The sequence below is a fragment of the Lytechinus variegatus genome, chromosome 1 (genome assembly GCF_018143015.1).
Source record: "Lytechinus variegatus isolate NC3 chromosome 1, Lvar_3.0, whole genome shotgun sequence".
In the NCBI taxonomy this organism is placed as follows: Eukaryota; Metazoa; Echinodermata; class Echinoidea; order Temnopleuroida; family Toxopneustidae; genus Lytechinus; species Lytechinus variegatus.
Genome location: NC_054740.1, coordinates 7,021,497 through 7,039,776, shown reverse-complemented (window position 1 = coordinate 7,039,776; position 18,280 = coordinate 7,021,497). Strand labels below are relative to the sequence as shown.

General features: G+C 35.3%; 1 protein-coding gene across 1 annotated transcript in view; it reads right to left on the bottom strand.

Annotated features, from left to right (window-relative positions):
- Nucleotides 1-18,219, bottom strand: part of LOC121416948 — a 31,943-nt gene extending 13,724 nt beyond the window's left edge. The window contains exons 1-4 of the mRNA XM_041610519.1: nt 16,246-18,219; nt 7,218-7,288; nt 1,181-1,307; nt 81-155 (exon numbers count right to left, since the gene is read on the bottom strand). Coding sequence (XP_041466453.1) covers nt 81-155; nt 1,181-1,307; nt 7,218-7,288; nt 16,246-16,914 — 942 coding nt within the window. The 5' untranslated portion in view covers nt 16,915-18,219. The remainder of the gene's footprint in view (nt 1-80; nt 156-1,180; nt 1,308-7,217; nt 7,289-16,245) is intronic.
- Nucleotides 18,220-18,280: the final 61 nt, after the last annotated feature.

Genomic DNA, 18,280 nt, shown 5'->3' with positions numbered 1-18,280 from the left:
TCAATTTTAAATATAGAATGATGGGGGTGTATATAGTACGCAGAATAGTTCTTAAAATATACAGATATGCCTATAATTACCACTCCCAGTTGTTCTTTTGTTCTGAAGTAACTCGGTGAGCTCAAAATATGCTTGACTTCTTGTGTGATGCCAACCTTTGTAGTATGAAATAAAATGTAAATGGTATATTGAAACGGGAAAAGATATAAAACGAAATAAAAATGTAAGAGGCGAGGGGATATGAAGATATATTAAGATGAGGAAGTGGAAGAGGGAAAAGAGGGGAAGAAAGAGGAGAAAAGAAGACACAGAAAGGGAGGGATGATAAAGGGGAGAAATGAGAGAAATTAGTGAATGCGGTAATATGAATTATAATAATAGTAATGCCAACAATAATAAACAGCTTTGTTTAATATTAAAATTGAACAACAACACATTGTACCACTATACTGCACTGTAAAAATTGTGGTGTTAAAACAGTGTTAACACCGGTTGGTGTTAATAGAGGACCACATCCTGAGGTGTTAAAATTACACACTAGAGATCGTACATAACACCAATGAGTGTAAATGTAACAACCAAAGATGTTTTAATAACACCTATAGGTGTTAAGCTAACATTGTCAATTTAACACCGGTCTAAAATAACTGGTGTAGTCCTTTATGTATGTCGGTTAACACCACAGATTTAGTTATGTGCTGCGAGTAATGTGGCTTAAGACTTTTAACTCAGATCATTTGGTAATAATGAACATTAGATAATCATTAATTGTCATTTTTAATTTCGGTGGGGTATATAGTCAGCAGGATCAATGGATACACTGCAAAAACTCTGGTGTTGATTTAACACCAGCTCGGAATCTATATATGTCCACACCAGAGAAGTGTAAAACAACACCAGAACTGTTTTGGTCTAACACAAGATAAGTGTTTATCGACACCAATTAGTATTAAAACAGCATCGGTTTGATTCCAAACTGGTGATGTTTCAATACTGGTGTGGACATATATAGATTCCGGAGTTTTTGCAGTGTAATTATTTGAATACCAAAATCATCAACATTAACATTAAATTTGAAATCATGTGGATTCAATTGAGAATGGAAGAGATAATATGTCATGAAATAATTAATTTCATATCGTCTGCATCATCCTTCACAAAACATCCTTAGACGGAGTACCTCTTTCTTGACTTTGAAGTAGTTTCGGTCAAAAGAAAGGCCTGACAGCTTCATGTTGTCAGATTGGTATTCCTCCGCGAGGCTGGTGAACGTATGCGGCTCAATGCGTTCACTATCCTTTTTAGTTCTGTTGGATAATGTAAATATGGAGAAGGGTGATTATTCACTTGTGACATTGCTCTGATTAAAAAAAAACTTTCAAAAGGGAAGAAAAATCATTTAACAAGGAGGGTTGAGGGAGATAAGGATATCGCGTGAAAAGCAAAAGGTCATTGAGTTTTTCTTCTTTAAAAAATAAAAGAGGAAAAGGATAGTGTATGAGGACTGTCAGAAAAGCAGATGTTGCCTTTAATCTGAACACACGACATTTAAAAATGAATTTGTTATGGGTATCCATAGCTACCCCCTTCTCATTCCATTCCCCTCTCTTTCTCTCTTACCACAATACCTTCCCTCACGCAAAGACCCGTAAAGAATAAAGAATGGAAATGTGCACAGAGAAGTAGCGTTCTTCATTTTGATCAACATCGAACCCCCCCCCAATAAAAAAAACCTGAACAAATAATAGAGAATTCAAACGAGTATTTCCGGCGTCACCCATCAAGCATTAAACATTTATACTCGTAAGCATGACGAGATAAAAGGAAGTCATTCGAACATTAATGGACCTCATCGAGGTCGAAAAAAGTGGAAATCTTAGAAGGTCTCTAAGTATATTGTTCACCTTTCATCATTTAGACTAGTTAAGCCGAGCCTGAGGCATTGGTTTCCAATAAGTGTTTACCTTATTGATCCCCATTCATACACCGTGGATTATAAACACCTTCAATTATCATCGTATGGGAGTCAAAAACAGACTTCCCACACCTCAACTGTTGTTGCGTGATGTACAAATAAAAATGACACACTGCACCCATCGTCATAATCGGTTCCAATCATTCGAAATGGTTTGTTGCTATACTCCCTCACACACATTTTCATTCTCACATGTCATTCATTACTATTTGCTATTTTGTATAATTTATAATTATTGCTATTATTTTGTGTTGTTCAGGAACAGTTTCGTTTCATTCAATTCAAAATGCAATGTATCTTTGTTTATTTTTAGAGATATGAAAATAAATTGATTAGAATTTGAAATGTTGCAGTTAAAGATGATAGAGTGGAGTGTTTTATTCCTAAAGAAAGCGAAAAAATTAGTTTGTATCAAATTAAATTGACAGCAACTCACGTAGACGAATGAATATTCTTTCTTTTGAGATAACACGACCTTTTAAAATTGCTTCCTATCTTTCTGTATTCCTGAACAAATAGTGAGTTCGACTTTACATTGAGTTTGTACTTTGATATAAGGTCTATTATGTTAATTTAAGAGAGACCCCCGAAAACTCCCTCTAATGTGTTCGTCTATTTTTGTCAATTTTTAAACTTCTTCTAATGTTCTAAGTGGTTCTAGATTCTACGTACTCCAATTATTTTCTCTTTGCTTTATGATTGCTCGGTCAATATTTTGTTGATAGATTATCATCTGTTTGACAATACCATTCCCACAAATGTTAATGTTTAGAGTTCATTAGGATTCCATTGCTAATAAGGTAATTGTTTGCTCAGATGGCTTTTAAATTAACTTTCGGATCATCTTGATATAGCCTGATTATACACCCTCCCCTCTCTCCCTCTCTCTGTCTCCCCCCCCCCCCCCCCCCCACTTCCCTCAATCTCGATCATTCTGTATAATCATTGTACTGTATAGTGAACTACATATAGAAATGACATTCGGAATTCGTACTTATAATGAATAGATGTATCAAACATTTTATTCGTCTACAACAAGGGCTCAGGGGCATTATTTTGTTTCAACAGAAATTTTGACACTGAGTTTAACAAAAGAATTTAAGATCATTTCCAAAATAGCAGGCAAATATTATATTGTACTTCTTTCTTGATTTTTTTCTTTATAGGACCTTTATATTTTTACCTAACATGAAATTCGATTCCTTCGAAAAAAGTAGACCATAATTTGATTTCTATTTCTTCGCTACCACGTTTGTTTCAGAAAATTAACTTCATGACATATTAATTCGGAAATATAGATTCATAGCCGACGCTATTCCAATAATTTGACTCAAACGTTAAAGCAGTATCAATACGAAGCAGCTTGTTCTTGATGTTTTTACTGTTTTTCTTGTTCCACCAATGCATGGAATAATTTTGCTTACTTTGGAAACCTCGTATAAAAACAACGATACCACTACTCTATATAAAAGTGTATTCACCCAAGCACTGTACTCAGTACTGGTAATCAATTTACCTCCTTGGAATGAGTGAATAATCAAATGATGAACTGAATAATTAACATGTGAACAGATGAAAATCGCATTAACCTCACGGATAACCTAAGAGATACGTGAATTATTTGTGAAAATCTACAATCCAAAATAATTATGTAGTTACAATTGGTAAAAAATAAGGAGGCTTACTGCTTAATGAATACGAGGCTTACAGTTGGAGAAAGCACTCATTTCAAGCAACCTTGTAAAATTGTCAACTCGTGTGGGTCTTATAGAGAAAATTCTTGTATAAAAAATAGTCAAAAGCATGCAATTTGTGTTGTTATTCTTTTATTCAAGATGGGCTAGATCGCAAAGGTTTCCTTCTTGCTTCTTATGGCAGCAAAGCATTATGCATGTTATGGAGTTGTTTTTACTATTTAATACCATATGTCGCCTGCCTTTAATTCGATGGTATAATGTTTTTCCTGTAGGATGGTTTCCTGTATACCATACTAAATATATACACACCCTAAACTATTGATGTTTTTGTGTGGGTGTGTGTGTGTGTGTAATTTCATTTTCTTATTTTTGTGTTGCACTAACGCATATAATAGCTTTTGTTGGTCTAGAGTCGGTCTCGTTTTTTTTTAAGTTATCATTTTCAAAGAAAGTGATGTATAATGAAAACAACACGTTCAAAATTATAACACACTTTATACGCTTTTCCTGCATGAAGAGGCTTTTACAGCGATATTTATACAACAGAATCAAAAGAAATCATGCACCATGAATACGGTGAATGCGGATTACCCTTCTAATCCTTTGAATAATGGTATATTTATAGATTTCAAAAGAAAACACTCTGATTGATACCATAATCCTACAAATAGGGCCAATGCGGCGTAGTTGTTACAACCAACTAAATTATTACGATCTAGATATAAAGGTGGGGGGGGGAAGTCTCTTCACTCTCTTGACAATCTGTTGATCTCATATTCGCAAATGCAGATTAGATTCCGGAAGGAAACAAATCCCTGCATGAATTCAATTTTTAATAACTGAATGAGGAATGCAGTGTATGTAAACAAATCAAACAAAACTTAACAACAAACAAAATTGATGAATCGACAGGCTGAAAATATTATAAACAAATAAACTGCAGTTCATATTCATAAAAGTCATGATTTATCACAAGTGAGATTACAATTATTGTAATCATACAGTCTTTATTTTTATCAATCAAATTATGGATTTGCTCATTGCTTGCAACATTTCTAAATAAAAAAAAATAGAGTGCATCTTCAAAAAGAGATAAGGCATTGAATGGCTGCTTTTTCCAGATCCCCATTTTAAAAAAAATGTACTGCAGGTATATGCATTTATCATCATAGGTGTATGGGTGTTGCGCTGCGATATAAATCATAAATTTTAAACAAATTGTGAACAAACCCCTTTTTCTTATTTGCCATTTCAATGATACCGAAAGAGAAAATTGAAGTGAAATCAGACTTGGTAATCTCAGGATACAACCTTCTTTGTAATATGCCTACAGAAGTAACACTAAAGGTTTGATGAGATATACAAATAAATGATGCTGAACTCAAAGGACATAGTACTGTTGACTCTTCAATTCACAATCATTCATTAGTCAAGACTATTTTTACTCCGTAGATTTTCCCCAACAGTTATATTAACGAGATATTCGCACTGACTCGAGTGTGTTGCGTGTATTGTGGGGTGTTTTTTTTAGTTTCTTTTTTTCAACATATTCAAACATCGATCCGATATAATTATTTTTATATGAGAAACACGTCTTATAAATGATAAACAAAAATCTTTTGCAGGTATGGATAGGATGGGAGACAGGTAGCGTTCAAACCAAATCCTTGCGCTAGGCGTGATGCGGTGGAGAAGAGGAAAGATATTGAGTTGTTATGACATTCACCTATATCAACGGCACGTTTCTTTTATTTGGAAAATAGTAATGACTTCTTTTCTGAACCTACTCTTTATTTCAAATAGCTTCTTTTGATCATGCATGCTTTTGGTCATTCAAGGCCCTATTAATTAAGTCCAACATTAATGGCGACTTGCTTTCAACTAATTAAATACAAGCGTTTGTCTTTTAACGGTATATCTTTTTGTTGTATTGTTATACTAACTTTTAGGAATTGGTACTCAAGCAGATCGAATAAGCAAGGACATCCTATGACATGCATTGACTGAAATACCAGCAATGTTTTGAAACAAAATATAAGATTTTTGTGAGAATTATGAGAATAGACTTGCGTTGACAGCTGTCGGTTTCTGAGTTTAAACCGATAGACATATATTGTTAGTCGGGTCATATTGATTACAAATGTATGTAAGGCTAGACCGAAATAATAATGTCATATCAATTATTGTAGGGGTAAATAAGGTGGTCAAATTCGAGGTCTTGACTATTATTAATTTTGCCCATTCAACTATAAAAAGAAATAATGCGGATTGGCGATCGAAATTTATTCCTAAAAATAGTTTTGTTAAATTGGAGACAAATAATGTGAAATTTGGATGGCCACCTCGCTTCCAATTTTCTTCTTTGTGTATTATTTTCTCCCCCCTCTCTCTCTCTCTCTCTCTCTCTCTCCGTCTCTCTGTTATAATTAGGTGATGCCCCAATCACAATTGTTGTTTATCATGGATGGGGAGACATCACCTTAGCGGGGATGAATTTCGTTGGTACGTGATCAAACCCCACCATCAAATCATGTTACATTATCACATCGCTGGGGCATGGGGGTCTAATGAAATCAAAGATCCCGGGGTCATAATGTTGAACATGACGTGACCTCGTAGAACAACATAAATTTGAATTTCATGTGGGTCCTATTGTTAGAGAACGGGAATCTTTGTCACGAGCTCTAAGAAACATTGGGGTTTCTGTAAACTACGTGACGTACTTGGTTCGCGCAAGAGTACAAAGTTTAGGTATCATATTCTTAATGATCTTCTTATTTATGATGTCTTGATCCTGTTCTTCGGTTGCTCTGAATTCACCAAAACGTTTCATATTATATTACCCGTATTTTTCTCTCATTTCATCCAATATTTGATATATTTCATTAACTTTTCTTATCCCGTTTGTTGCCATGAAACGTATTTGCCCTTTACAGTATACCATGAAGAATTTTGTGATTTTCACCGATATGTCATAAGCTACTCAAAATCATTGCATCTGCTTGGCTAAAAGCAAACCAGTCAGTGACATTATAGTTTATACCCACAGATGTCTTCATAACATGCACCCAAGATGATCGTGTATCAGACGGAATTCAATCACGTAAAACAGGTCATATGCCAACATGGGTCAGTCAATACGTTTACCCCTCTCGAAATTATGCAGGGGAGGTAGACTTGTTTTTGTTTTTAAGTTATGGGCACGAATGAAATAAGAATGGCAAAATTGTGTTCCTCAATATTTTCTAGTAATATTCGCTATAATATTCATGATCTTAGGATACTCAAGTAATGCTCTATTTTTGTCGCGTTTATATAATTATGTTGCCTTAACTACATCTAAACTACATTAAACCGCATTTCAATTTATCATTAAAATATTGGATTTGTTACGATTATGGCATCAACTTTATACGTCTATATACGAAAAAAAAGTCTTTAAAGTGTACAAGATATAAAAACTGTATTGTGCATATCTTCAGAAATTAAGAGATCGTTTGCAATATGGGGTAGAACAAAATAAAAATAAAAGGGAATATTCTTACTTGAAAATGACCTTGTAGACCCGATAAAGCACAATGACGAGTTTGGCTGCACGAATGAACTTCTTTCGAGCCTGGGAATGTAGACATGGGAAAATCAAAAATGAAAATGATAGTCAGGATAGAATTATTTACAACTATATCGGAGAATACATTCTAACAATGTATAAAATGAAAGGAGCTATCATAAGAATACCCCCATGCGATGGCCACTATTTGAGCTGTCTTCGCTGAAACTTGACACCATAATGTAAATGTATTAACAGATTAATATTTATTTATGATTTGTTTTACCACTTCTATTATTTTTTTAAAAGGGGGTAAAATATAAAATAACTTTAAAAAATGAGATTGTACGTTTGAATTGCTACTCAAAATGTAAATTCATCCACCGGAGGAGTGAAAACCTTTTCCAAATGTTACATTCAACCTTGCATAAAGCTGAATCCAAATATTTAAGTGTTAGGTCGAACCATTTAAAGTTATGAATGCAACATTCGAAAAAGGTTGCTGCTCCTTCATTTAATTGCTCTTTTAACAGGTCAGGTTTTAGCGTGTAAAAAGTGAATTTGTTCAGTAAAAAGGGGTAAATTGAAGGGAAAAAATCACATTATACAACATGTACACATAGATCAAAGATGAATGTCGTATAATAGGGTGCATTGAGCAGACATGTATCTATTTTGTACATTCGTAAGTGAACAACGAAAAGCATAAAAACATGGAGTGGAATAAGATCAATATTTCATTCTTCTATTCAATTGGACCATCTAGAAAAAAGGAGATTACACGCCATTCTTGTTACATTTTATCTCTATCTTACTCCAGCTTCTGAAAAGAAAAAACCGATTGTTATTGATCTAAGTGTCGACTTAATAATTAATCACTCGTAAAGCCAACTCTCATAGCACATGCATGTCCATTAAAACGCCAGGAAAATGTTATATACACTGTAAGGTATGGATCGTTCAAGCCTTGTATAGGATTTAAATCATTGATGAATAATATATGCGGGAACAAAGTAAGATTATGATCTTCGTGTATAAAAAGTCAATTACAATTTATTGATTAAGACATCGTTATCAACTCATCCATCTGCCTTTGTGTTGGTGGTGTTGATGAAGATTGGTCGCAGGGAACATTCATGTGACATAACCAACGTTCCCCAGTTTAAGAAAGTTTTTAAAAAAATATGACGACGATGACGATAATGGAGATGATAGTAATGCTAGTAATAGCAATGATAATGATAATATTAATAATAACAATTATATTTATAACAATAGAATGTATTGATAACAATTTGGATAACATCGATACAGATAAAGATAGGCCTGCTTTCACATAAATTGCGAAATAGATTATTGAGCTCTAAACGATTTTTATTTTTTTTTTTAGTTTTAATGCCTTCCTCTGTATCATCCCTTATTCTTTCATTCAATTAATTTACTGAAAATTGGCTGATACTTTAATTTTGAACGATTTCGAATTGAAAATTTAAGAATAAATGATGATAATGCTCATATACATCGACATATCACTAAGGCCTATATAACAAATCAACAAATTAACTTTAACGATCACGATTTCAAATTGTTATATCATTATAATGAATTAACTTACATCGAACGATGGTGAAAATAATCGAATACTTGATACAGCCTCGGCCTCGGGTGGGGTATCAATAAATTGGAAAAACTTTGACCGAACCCGTCGTCGGTTTCGAGTTGGATGTCGATGACCATGATGCTGATTACTTGACTGATTTTGAGACGGCCTCGTGCTTGATGCAGGAGTCGAGGGCGTACCAATACGCTTGTTTAAGTTTTCCGACATAGCAACAGCACTCATTATGTTTCCCAAGTTCAAAGCCATACTGAAGGTTTAACGATGTTCAAGCTTTTTTTTAAATTTTTATCATTCTGCTTGTTAAACTCTATTCTGATGTGAAGTTATACAAATTATTTCGCATTATATTCCTCAGACTCGGGCCATACTGGCAACCATAGCCTAGAGCCAGAGCGATGACAACAATCTATCTGCTTTAAAAACTTTGCTGTGATCCATTCCAGTATCATGCATTACGCTAGTTCAGAGCTGCGCATTCCTGATTTCGTGGGTTTTTCTTTTCTACTAGCCGGCACACTGAAATGGAACAAAATTAATTACATTTCTACCTCTGCAGTTAAAGATAGTGTAGATATAAATTTTATTGCAGGTGGTGTTTGTCGTCTAGAGGTGATGATGTCAGTCTTACATTTCAGAACTATTTCCATGGTTTAAACAACGATAATTAAAACCCGTTTGCTATCTTAATCAAACATTTAAACGGATTGTTCGCCAGGATGTTGTCGAAATCATTTTACATCTTCTCTCGGGCAATGTCCTGGTAAAGTCATTCGTATCAATGCCCCTCGATATTTACAAGTGCTCTGATTATCATAAGTATGCATTGCTTCGTATTCTGTCGTTTAAAAACATTAGATCCCCGCGACATTACAGTTTATTTCTCCTTAATACGTCTTTAAGTATTCCTTTATAATGAATGGGGAGGATTCGATTGATTAAGCCGTTCCGCGAAGAGCTGTCAATATGTTTTTGTTTCTTGAAATCGCTTCGCTTGATCTCCAGTCACGTCTTAGTTAGCCAGCTAGCTCAGGGAAATACATGTTGCACGAATGACGGATGAAGCTTTGAGCAAGAAGAATGTTTAAATGGAGTCATTGTCGAAACGTGGCATAAGTTGACGACGAATATAGGAATATACAGTCTTGCGGATAGTCTTGCTTCTGACTTTCCTCACAAAAGTAATTTAGATAACTACTGATTCCTGGTGATCACTCTCCTAGTAAATGACGGAATCTGATCAAAATTTCACGCTTGCCCTGACTAACCAGAGAGAACCTCGTATACCAGTTCCAATCATCTTCATCGGATGTCCTCCAATATCAAGTTCCACTTCCGGATAAATTTTTAAGCCTTTGCTTCGCTTTCAGAGTTTCAGGTCTTGAAATAGATGGCCATTTTGTTAAAACTACTTGAATCTAATCCAGACATTTGCAGAATAAGAGAAGGAAATGAAAGAGATATCTTCCTGCTGAAAAGTACTTCAACAGAACAAGTTAACCCGACGAGGATTCTTGAGTGGCGATGCGTGCTGTCGCTAGGCTGAGCGAACTATCACGAAGGGGCATCGAATTTTATAGCGATTGTGTTTCGCGCGCACGACTGAGCCTGAAAAGACCGGCTCATATCGTTGCCAGCGTCACCTTACTATTATCCATTGCATTGAAGACTCGAGTTACCTTTGTATTTGAATTATATATATACTTTATTATACATCTGTCGTGGGAGATGGACTTTGTGGGAGGTTAGATTCCAAATAAAGTAAAAAATGAAACTATTGTGAGCGTTTTGAATATAGATACGTCATCAGTATCGTAGGATAATATCGTGTGATTTATTTGTTATTCCCATTTCGATGAAGTCGTTCAATAGCAAACATAATGTATTCAAACTGAAAGAAAATGGCATGGATGAGCACATGCACGCCATAATTATGAAAGAAAAATTATTTAAAAAGTTGTTATGGTAATGGCGGCAATTTGATACACGAACCTATACTCAATACTTTATTGTTGTATACATATAAATTCAACATTGAATTTTATTGCAAGTTTGTGCACTATTCAAAAGGATTCATAAAAAAAATTCACTCTGTTAGTGAATTTGACTACATTTAACCTAGGCTAGAAATCATCAAATATGCCAAAGTTTAAGAAGATTCCAATATATTATTTGGTCGACTTTTACGGTTTCGATTAGAAACATAATTATTCACCAAAAGAACCATTTGGTATAAAGGGATGATCGGGTTGAAAGTATTTGTAGCTTAATAAATAAAGTAGAATTCACTGAGGAAAATGCCGAAAATTTCATCGAAATCGGATAACAAATAACAAAGTTATTGAATTTTAAAGTTTAGCAATATTTTGTGAAAGCAGTCGTCATGAATATTCATTAGGTGGGCTGATGATGTCACATCCCCCACATCTTCTTTGTATTTTATTATATGAAATTAGGTTTATTCAATTTTTTTCCTCCAAGAACTAGAAAAATTGGATTGACAACTGATTTAGTGCATTAGATATTTATTGCTGCAACTTATTTCATTATAAAGGAGACATATTATTCACACAAGTATGAATTAATGATAAAAATGTAATTTTATGTAATAACATAAGAAGACGGAAAGTGGCGATGTGAAATCATCAGCCCACTTAATGGATACTCATGACGACTGTTTTCGCAAAATATTGCTAAATTTTACACTTCAATAACTTTATTATTTGTCATCCGATTTTGATTAAATTTTCGGCATTTTGCTCAGTGAATTCTACTATATGTATCAAAATGAATATTTTCAACCCGGACCATCTCTTTAAGACCAATACTTTCAAGAGTCAATTTACCTGTTAAAATACGATAGTCCCAAGTTAGATAGGCAGGGTGGTAAGAGATGCATAAGAGGCACAGAACTACAAATGTAATTACTTGCGAGAACGCATTCTTTAGCATTTTATATCGAACAACCAATTTGTCTGTCATTTTCAATAAATCGTTGTGCTTTCCAAAAGTACAACAGGTCAAAAGCGTGATACTGTCCAATTCGCTGCATACCGACACAAGTGCCAAGTTTTGCGATCAATTTCATACAGTGATGGGATACATTTCAACCGAAGCTTGGTAGCATGTGCACTGTTGCTAGGGTAACCACCCTTGACCTCAACCCAAAGCACGGATGCGATTTCTTTTCAGTGGTAGGTTTAAGTGCCAATTGCGATTTAGTATTCCATGACTCAAAGAGGATTTGACTTCTAAACTTTCCCTCTACCGAGGTCACAATGGCCCGAAATATTTTTTTTCAATTCATTAATTTCTCTCGTTATTTTGGGATGTGCGATATATCAATAACCCCAATCGATACGATGTGCGATGAAAAAAAGGTGAATAAGTTATAAAATTAATAACATTCATAATTTTACATCTGTTTCTTACTTGACACGAGGTAGATTATTATAAATCTCAGAAAGTTTTTTGCAACAAACCCATAGAATTGGGGACCCTAATACAGGGCCCTGCAAACGATTTTTCTTAATTTGGGGTGCTGATGTAAATTTAACAATAAAAAATATTTATGAGGCAAAGAGGAAATGGATCTAAATTTTTTTTCCCAAACTACATACAATAATTTTGGGCGGCTCTTGGCATAATTCGGACTTTTCTCTGTGTTAACACTTTTAATGGGATCAACGTACGATCATGATGATGATAAGAGAACTGTACAAATGAGGTTTATCAAAAGCTTTTCCTCGAGACGAATTTTAATTTCCTTGATTAAAATAAATCATAAACGTTGATACCAAAGATGAGCTATATACAGAAATCTTTCATTTCTGCAACAGGTAAATTTATGCAACAGTCACATTCCCCGTATGGTGTCCGCACTTGAGTGAGTCGAAAACAGCTGTTTTAAAGGAGAATGAAACCATTGGAACAAGATAGCTTGTGTGAAAACAGAAAAATCAAAGAAAAACAGATCAACAAAAGTTTGAGAAAAATCAGACAAATAATTAGAAAGTTATGAGCATTTGAATATTGCGATCACTAGTGCTATGGAAATATCAAATTGGCAATTGGATTTCTATGTATGCACAACACGAAGCTTCGACTTGCCATACGATAGGCGATATGCGACTGCGCCATATAACTCCAAGCCAATCAGATTGTACAATATCAGTAACTTATAACAGAGTTCCGGATAATCAAGTTTTCTGAGACAAGGACCACATTTTTTCTTCCTAAGAATACCCTCTGTTTTGTGTGTGTTTTTGTATCGTATTCCAATGAACTCGTGCATATAACTGTATGTAAGGTGGGTTCCCTTAACACAGGGTGGTTTATTAAGAAAATCGGATTATCATTGAATAGGAAATGGTAGCATCCACCTTCACCAAAATGCTTATAGATCAGTAACAATAGAATCCTTTCAACCGTTACGTGTTTATAAGAACCGCTGAACGACCTCTTGAAGAAAGGATCCATCAATAACCATGATATGCCAATTCTCTTTATAATATCGTGAGAACGTCATTTTCAGTCTACTGAGACCATGGTTGATGGGGGGTATTTATCATGCTGATACCTGAATTCATACTGAGTAAATCAACTATGTAAGGACAACTTTTGCATATTCAATGAGACACTTTATGCAGGTCATCATGATTATGCGATACTGTATAATGCAATGAATATAAGCTGCTTTTCAAAATTGCATCATTATTCCAATTATTCCATTTCCTTTATCTCAAGGTTATGGCCCGTATTTGCAAGTCTTAAGGCCCCTCACACCTAACCGAATTGCCTGAAATATGCCTTGCGATGGCTGGCGAAAGGCATTTTTTTTTAATCGTTTTCAATGGTAACTGACAGTAAATCCTATTATTTCACCTTCGTGTTTGGGTTCGTACATCTCCTGAAATAACAGCTGCGATTATTCAAATTCGCGCGGAAATTTTGAACATGTTCAAAATTTCCCGACGAACTGAAAAACCGTTGGTCATCTGTTTGAATTTGCATCTCTTATTTAGTCTGCGGTAATCGTTCGTTTATCGTTCGTGTGTCTTTGTCGCGCATAGTCCCTCTTTGCACTTTTGCCAAAGTGGACCAATCTCGGGAGAACCTGTAACGAAGCAACACGATGACACAACGAACAAGATTGCCTGATCTTTTCCCTCGTCTTCGTTACTAATCGCACGCTATATCAAACCATTTCTCACTGTTCCTTCGTCTTATTGGGTTATATTAACCCTTCGCTCGCCTTTGGCAGCAATTTTCTCAAAGACGTGAACCGAAAATCGATATCCTTTGCATGTCATATTTATCTTTCGATTACAATTCGTTGATAAAATTTGACAATAACTGTTACTGATCGCAAGATTTGATGGAAATTTTTATTTGAATTCGTTTAATTCGCGTGCATTTCGTTCATTTTCCCATTCGTCACCCTTCGTCCGCCTACATTCGGTCAGGTGTGATCGGGGCTTTAAATCTTGCCCGAACGAAGTTCTGCAGAGACCTAGTAATATATTTTTCTTTTAGTCTGTTGGTCTATCAGTCTGTTAGTCCCTTTCTCTGTTTAGTCTGTTACAAAAATGTTATGTGTTTTTTCAACTTGCTCTCAACCACGGTATTAAAAAAAGTGCTTGCTGATTGTCGAATTATAATGGACATAATGTGACGTAGAGGACGCAGTAACTCTGATTTGCCTTTCCCAGATCAATATCGTCAGAGTAAAAAAGCTGGTTAAGGTGTCACAAAATAGAGTATTTACATATCATGTATAAATAATATGGTAAAATGAGCAACAACAATAAAAAGAGAAAAGGCGTATTGGGACAAAACTTAAAAATTACGCCTTTTAAGTTATGAAAATCTAATTCTGTGATAGATTTTGTAATGATATTCAGAAAATAACATCTCCATTTCCCTTTCTTTTTCGCTCTTTTATATTTCATTTGTTGTTCTAGTCGTAAAACATTTTTTTTTTGGGGGGTGCATCTCAGTAAAGCAGAACTCGTATTTCAGACCGAATAAGAGCTCATATCTTTCCTTATTCCAATTTCGTTGTCGGGGTTGATACCACAGCGCCGCTATTTTAAACACGATGACCCATTGCACCACAATGACCAGTTGCTTAAAGTGTTGCATATTATGTAATAGTTTAATGACTCATGATAATAAATATATTTGATGAATATTCTTGGAGTGCGTATGAGTCTTTGACGACGTAAAACCTATTCTGATAACATGGATACCGGAAAGAAAATGTCGTATATGTCAATCTACAGGCCTACACTAAAACTTGTTAGAGTACCGAAATCTTTTAATGGAAAATAAGGGAAAATAAGTAGAGTACAGAAGTGTGACGTCATGGCCTATCATCCCATAGCAAATGGCTCGAAACATTGCTATATCTCCTATCTACATGATCTACGTCTACAATAATCATGACAATGGTCCTGCTTAAAACACAAGTCCCCAACTCCAAGCCGACGATTTACACCTGCATGGCATATGCTGAAACGAATTTAAAGACATCACTTCGGTACACTCATTACACATGCATTGACAAGGGTTTGGAATGTCAATACTAACCATTCAGAGTTTAATTACCTTAAAAAGTCTACATCTTATAAGCAAACGAGACGAGATCTTGGATCTCATCATGACGATGTCTGCTTCAAAGAGATGATCGGATGGTGAGATCCCATATTTCGTCATGTCTACATCATTTCGAACAAAATTCCATGCAGGTTAATATTGGATGATAAAGTTACCATAATGATAAATTTTATGCAACGAGGCCCTCATTACTAGTTGCCAGAGTTTTCCAAGAATTTTGTCATCTGACCATTTTTTCCTCAGAATTATGTAGACATGACGAGATCCGAAGATCTTGTCATCTCATCCATGTCATCAAAGTTCTCTTCGGCATGACGGCGATGTGACGAGATCTCGTCATCTCATCCTCTTTTCCAAAAGGTGAAGACATGCCGAGATCCTAATTTTTCCTATGACTAGATTTGACATCTTGTCAAGTAATCATCTCTTTTTTAGGATGTTACCATGACAATATTCATGATCCAATCATCTGGTCATCTTTTCCACAGAATGTTGGTGTAACGAGATTAGTATTTGTACATCTTGGGCCTGCTGTTGCATAAAACTTTTTACCTGAGAAAACTCTGGTAAAAACTGAAAACTAAGGTTAGTCTGATTTCTGCCATTGACTTTAACACAAGGCAAATACTCCGGTTAAAACAACCTGACTTTTCTCAGGCAAAATATTTTAGGCAATGGGCCCCTGGGGCACTTCTAACTGTCTAAACTTCTACAATTAACAAAGGCCTATTTTTCACCAAGCATAATTCATATTTTGCATTTAGCTGTTAATAAATTGTATCCATACCTCTTTCTTCTTTTGAATTTCTTTCAATTCTTCCTCTTGTTTGATGAGTAAGCTTATCCTCCTCCAGTCTGACATCCTGGTGCTCATTGACCCCCTTCGACCAAACAGCGAAGTCGATGACCCACTGACATCGCCGCTGTCCTGCTCCGACCAGCTAAACCTCGTACTCCGCCTCCTCAGCAAAGGCCTCATCGGTGGAGCCTCGTCGTCTCTCAGCCCGTCGGCTCCCCTTGAGCCGCGGCTCGCGCTCGTCCTGCGTCGTACCGCACGTCGGGACTTCGTGAACGCCCGAAGAGTCTCTTCCTCCTCGCTGGTCGTCATCGTCTCCGAGCTCGACCTTGTTCTCGAAATCCTTTCCTGGGAAGGCTGTCTATGTAATGAGGAATTCTTATTCTTAGCCGCGACAGAATGGCTCTCTTTGATTTCGGGCATGAAGTTCGACAGCGTCTTGGTCGAATTTCCTTGACGTGTCTGACTGTGTCCACTCGTAGTTCGTCCATTTTTCGCCCCAGAAGTAGATTTTGATGATTTTTCTTCGTCAAGCACCGGCAAAAGCGGTACGCTCGACCCACCAAATAAGACTGCCAATGCATGTCGTTTGATTTCCAACTTCTTTTGAACTTCTTCGCTATATCCATCATTGTTAACATCTTCCTTCTCAGGTGACATGATAAGACTATTTTACTGGAATTGAATTGCCTGCTGATTCTCCCAAATCTAGAAAAAACATTTACTTTACTGTAATCATTTGTGATTTGATTACCTTGTACATCCACATATCGTCTACCCGATTTACCAAATTTTTAGTCATGAAAACATAATTCTCGAAGAGTACATTCGTTGCTCGTAGGTTTGAGGGGAATTAAAGTCTTCAATAATTGATCCGAACATGCATCATTCACTTCAAAACATTTTTTCAATCAAGAAAACAAAACACAGGGCACGCACGAAGTTACATCTGAGGTCCAAAATCCAAACACCAAACTTTAATTTGTGCTCATAAAAGCGATAAAGAGTAAATTTCATATCAATTAACAACAGTAAATCGATCGTATGTCAATATCATCTATGACACAAAGTTTCGAAGCTTCTGATTTCCAGATCATTAATCATGTTCACCAATTACAAAGAAAAATATTATCTGGCTGAAATGCGATATTCATCGCAGAATTTCTCAGTACTGCAGTAACAATCCAAGTTTGTTGACAACGCCACATGAATATCTAAAATGGGCGATATGTTCAAGGTTAATTCCTTATTACACGTGATTTCAGGGAGACGATTTTAATCAAGTAAGTTTTCCACCCAGTGTTACTCCGTTTGAATTCAGATCGCATATGGATTTTTTTTTCTTTTTGTCGGAAGGCTAGAAACGAGATGACTCTGTGCAAATATTGTCCAAATAGATTTGTGAATTGTTCCCCAGTTTCCTACAAAAGAAATCTTTTATTCAGCGATATTGATTACATGTATCGTTGAAGGCATGAGTGTATCGATATCTCGATACAAGGATTGTCAGATGATAAGTGTATATAATCGGATTAAAGCAAGATCGGGGTAGTTAAAAATTAACAAGATCGTCTGCTGTTTTCGGTTGTCATGGAAATATTTGTTTTGTTCACCATGTTCACAGTGTAGGGTTGTTAACCTTATCCAAGAATGAAATAAAAAAAAAACATGTGCGGAAAATAAATTTGCTACTAATGTTTTAGTGATTATTTGTAAATTTCAAGTTTGAAGTTGTATTGGACAACAAATCTTTGTAGGCAATTCTAAAATAATTATTTAGAGGTGTCCACACAATAAAAGCACTGCTTTTTAGTAAATCCCTCCATTTTCCTGTTTTCTCAGAATTTATAAAAAAAAATATTTTGCTTAAATATAATACTCTGTTTTGTTTACTTTTACTTATAGATAAATATCATACATTGTACATGCCTAAATTTATTTTGTCTGTATAAGTTCATTGTAATTATTTCGACCACATTACTTTATTCTGTTGAAAATGAAACTTATAATAGATTGAAAAAAAATG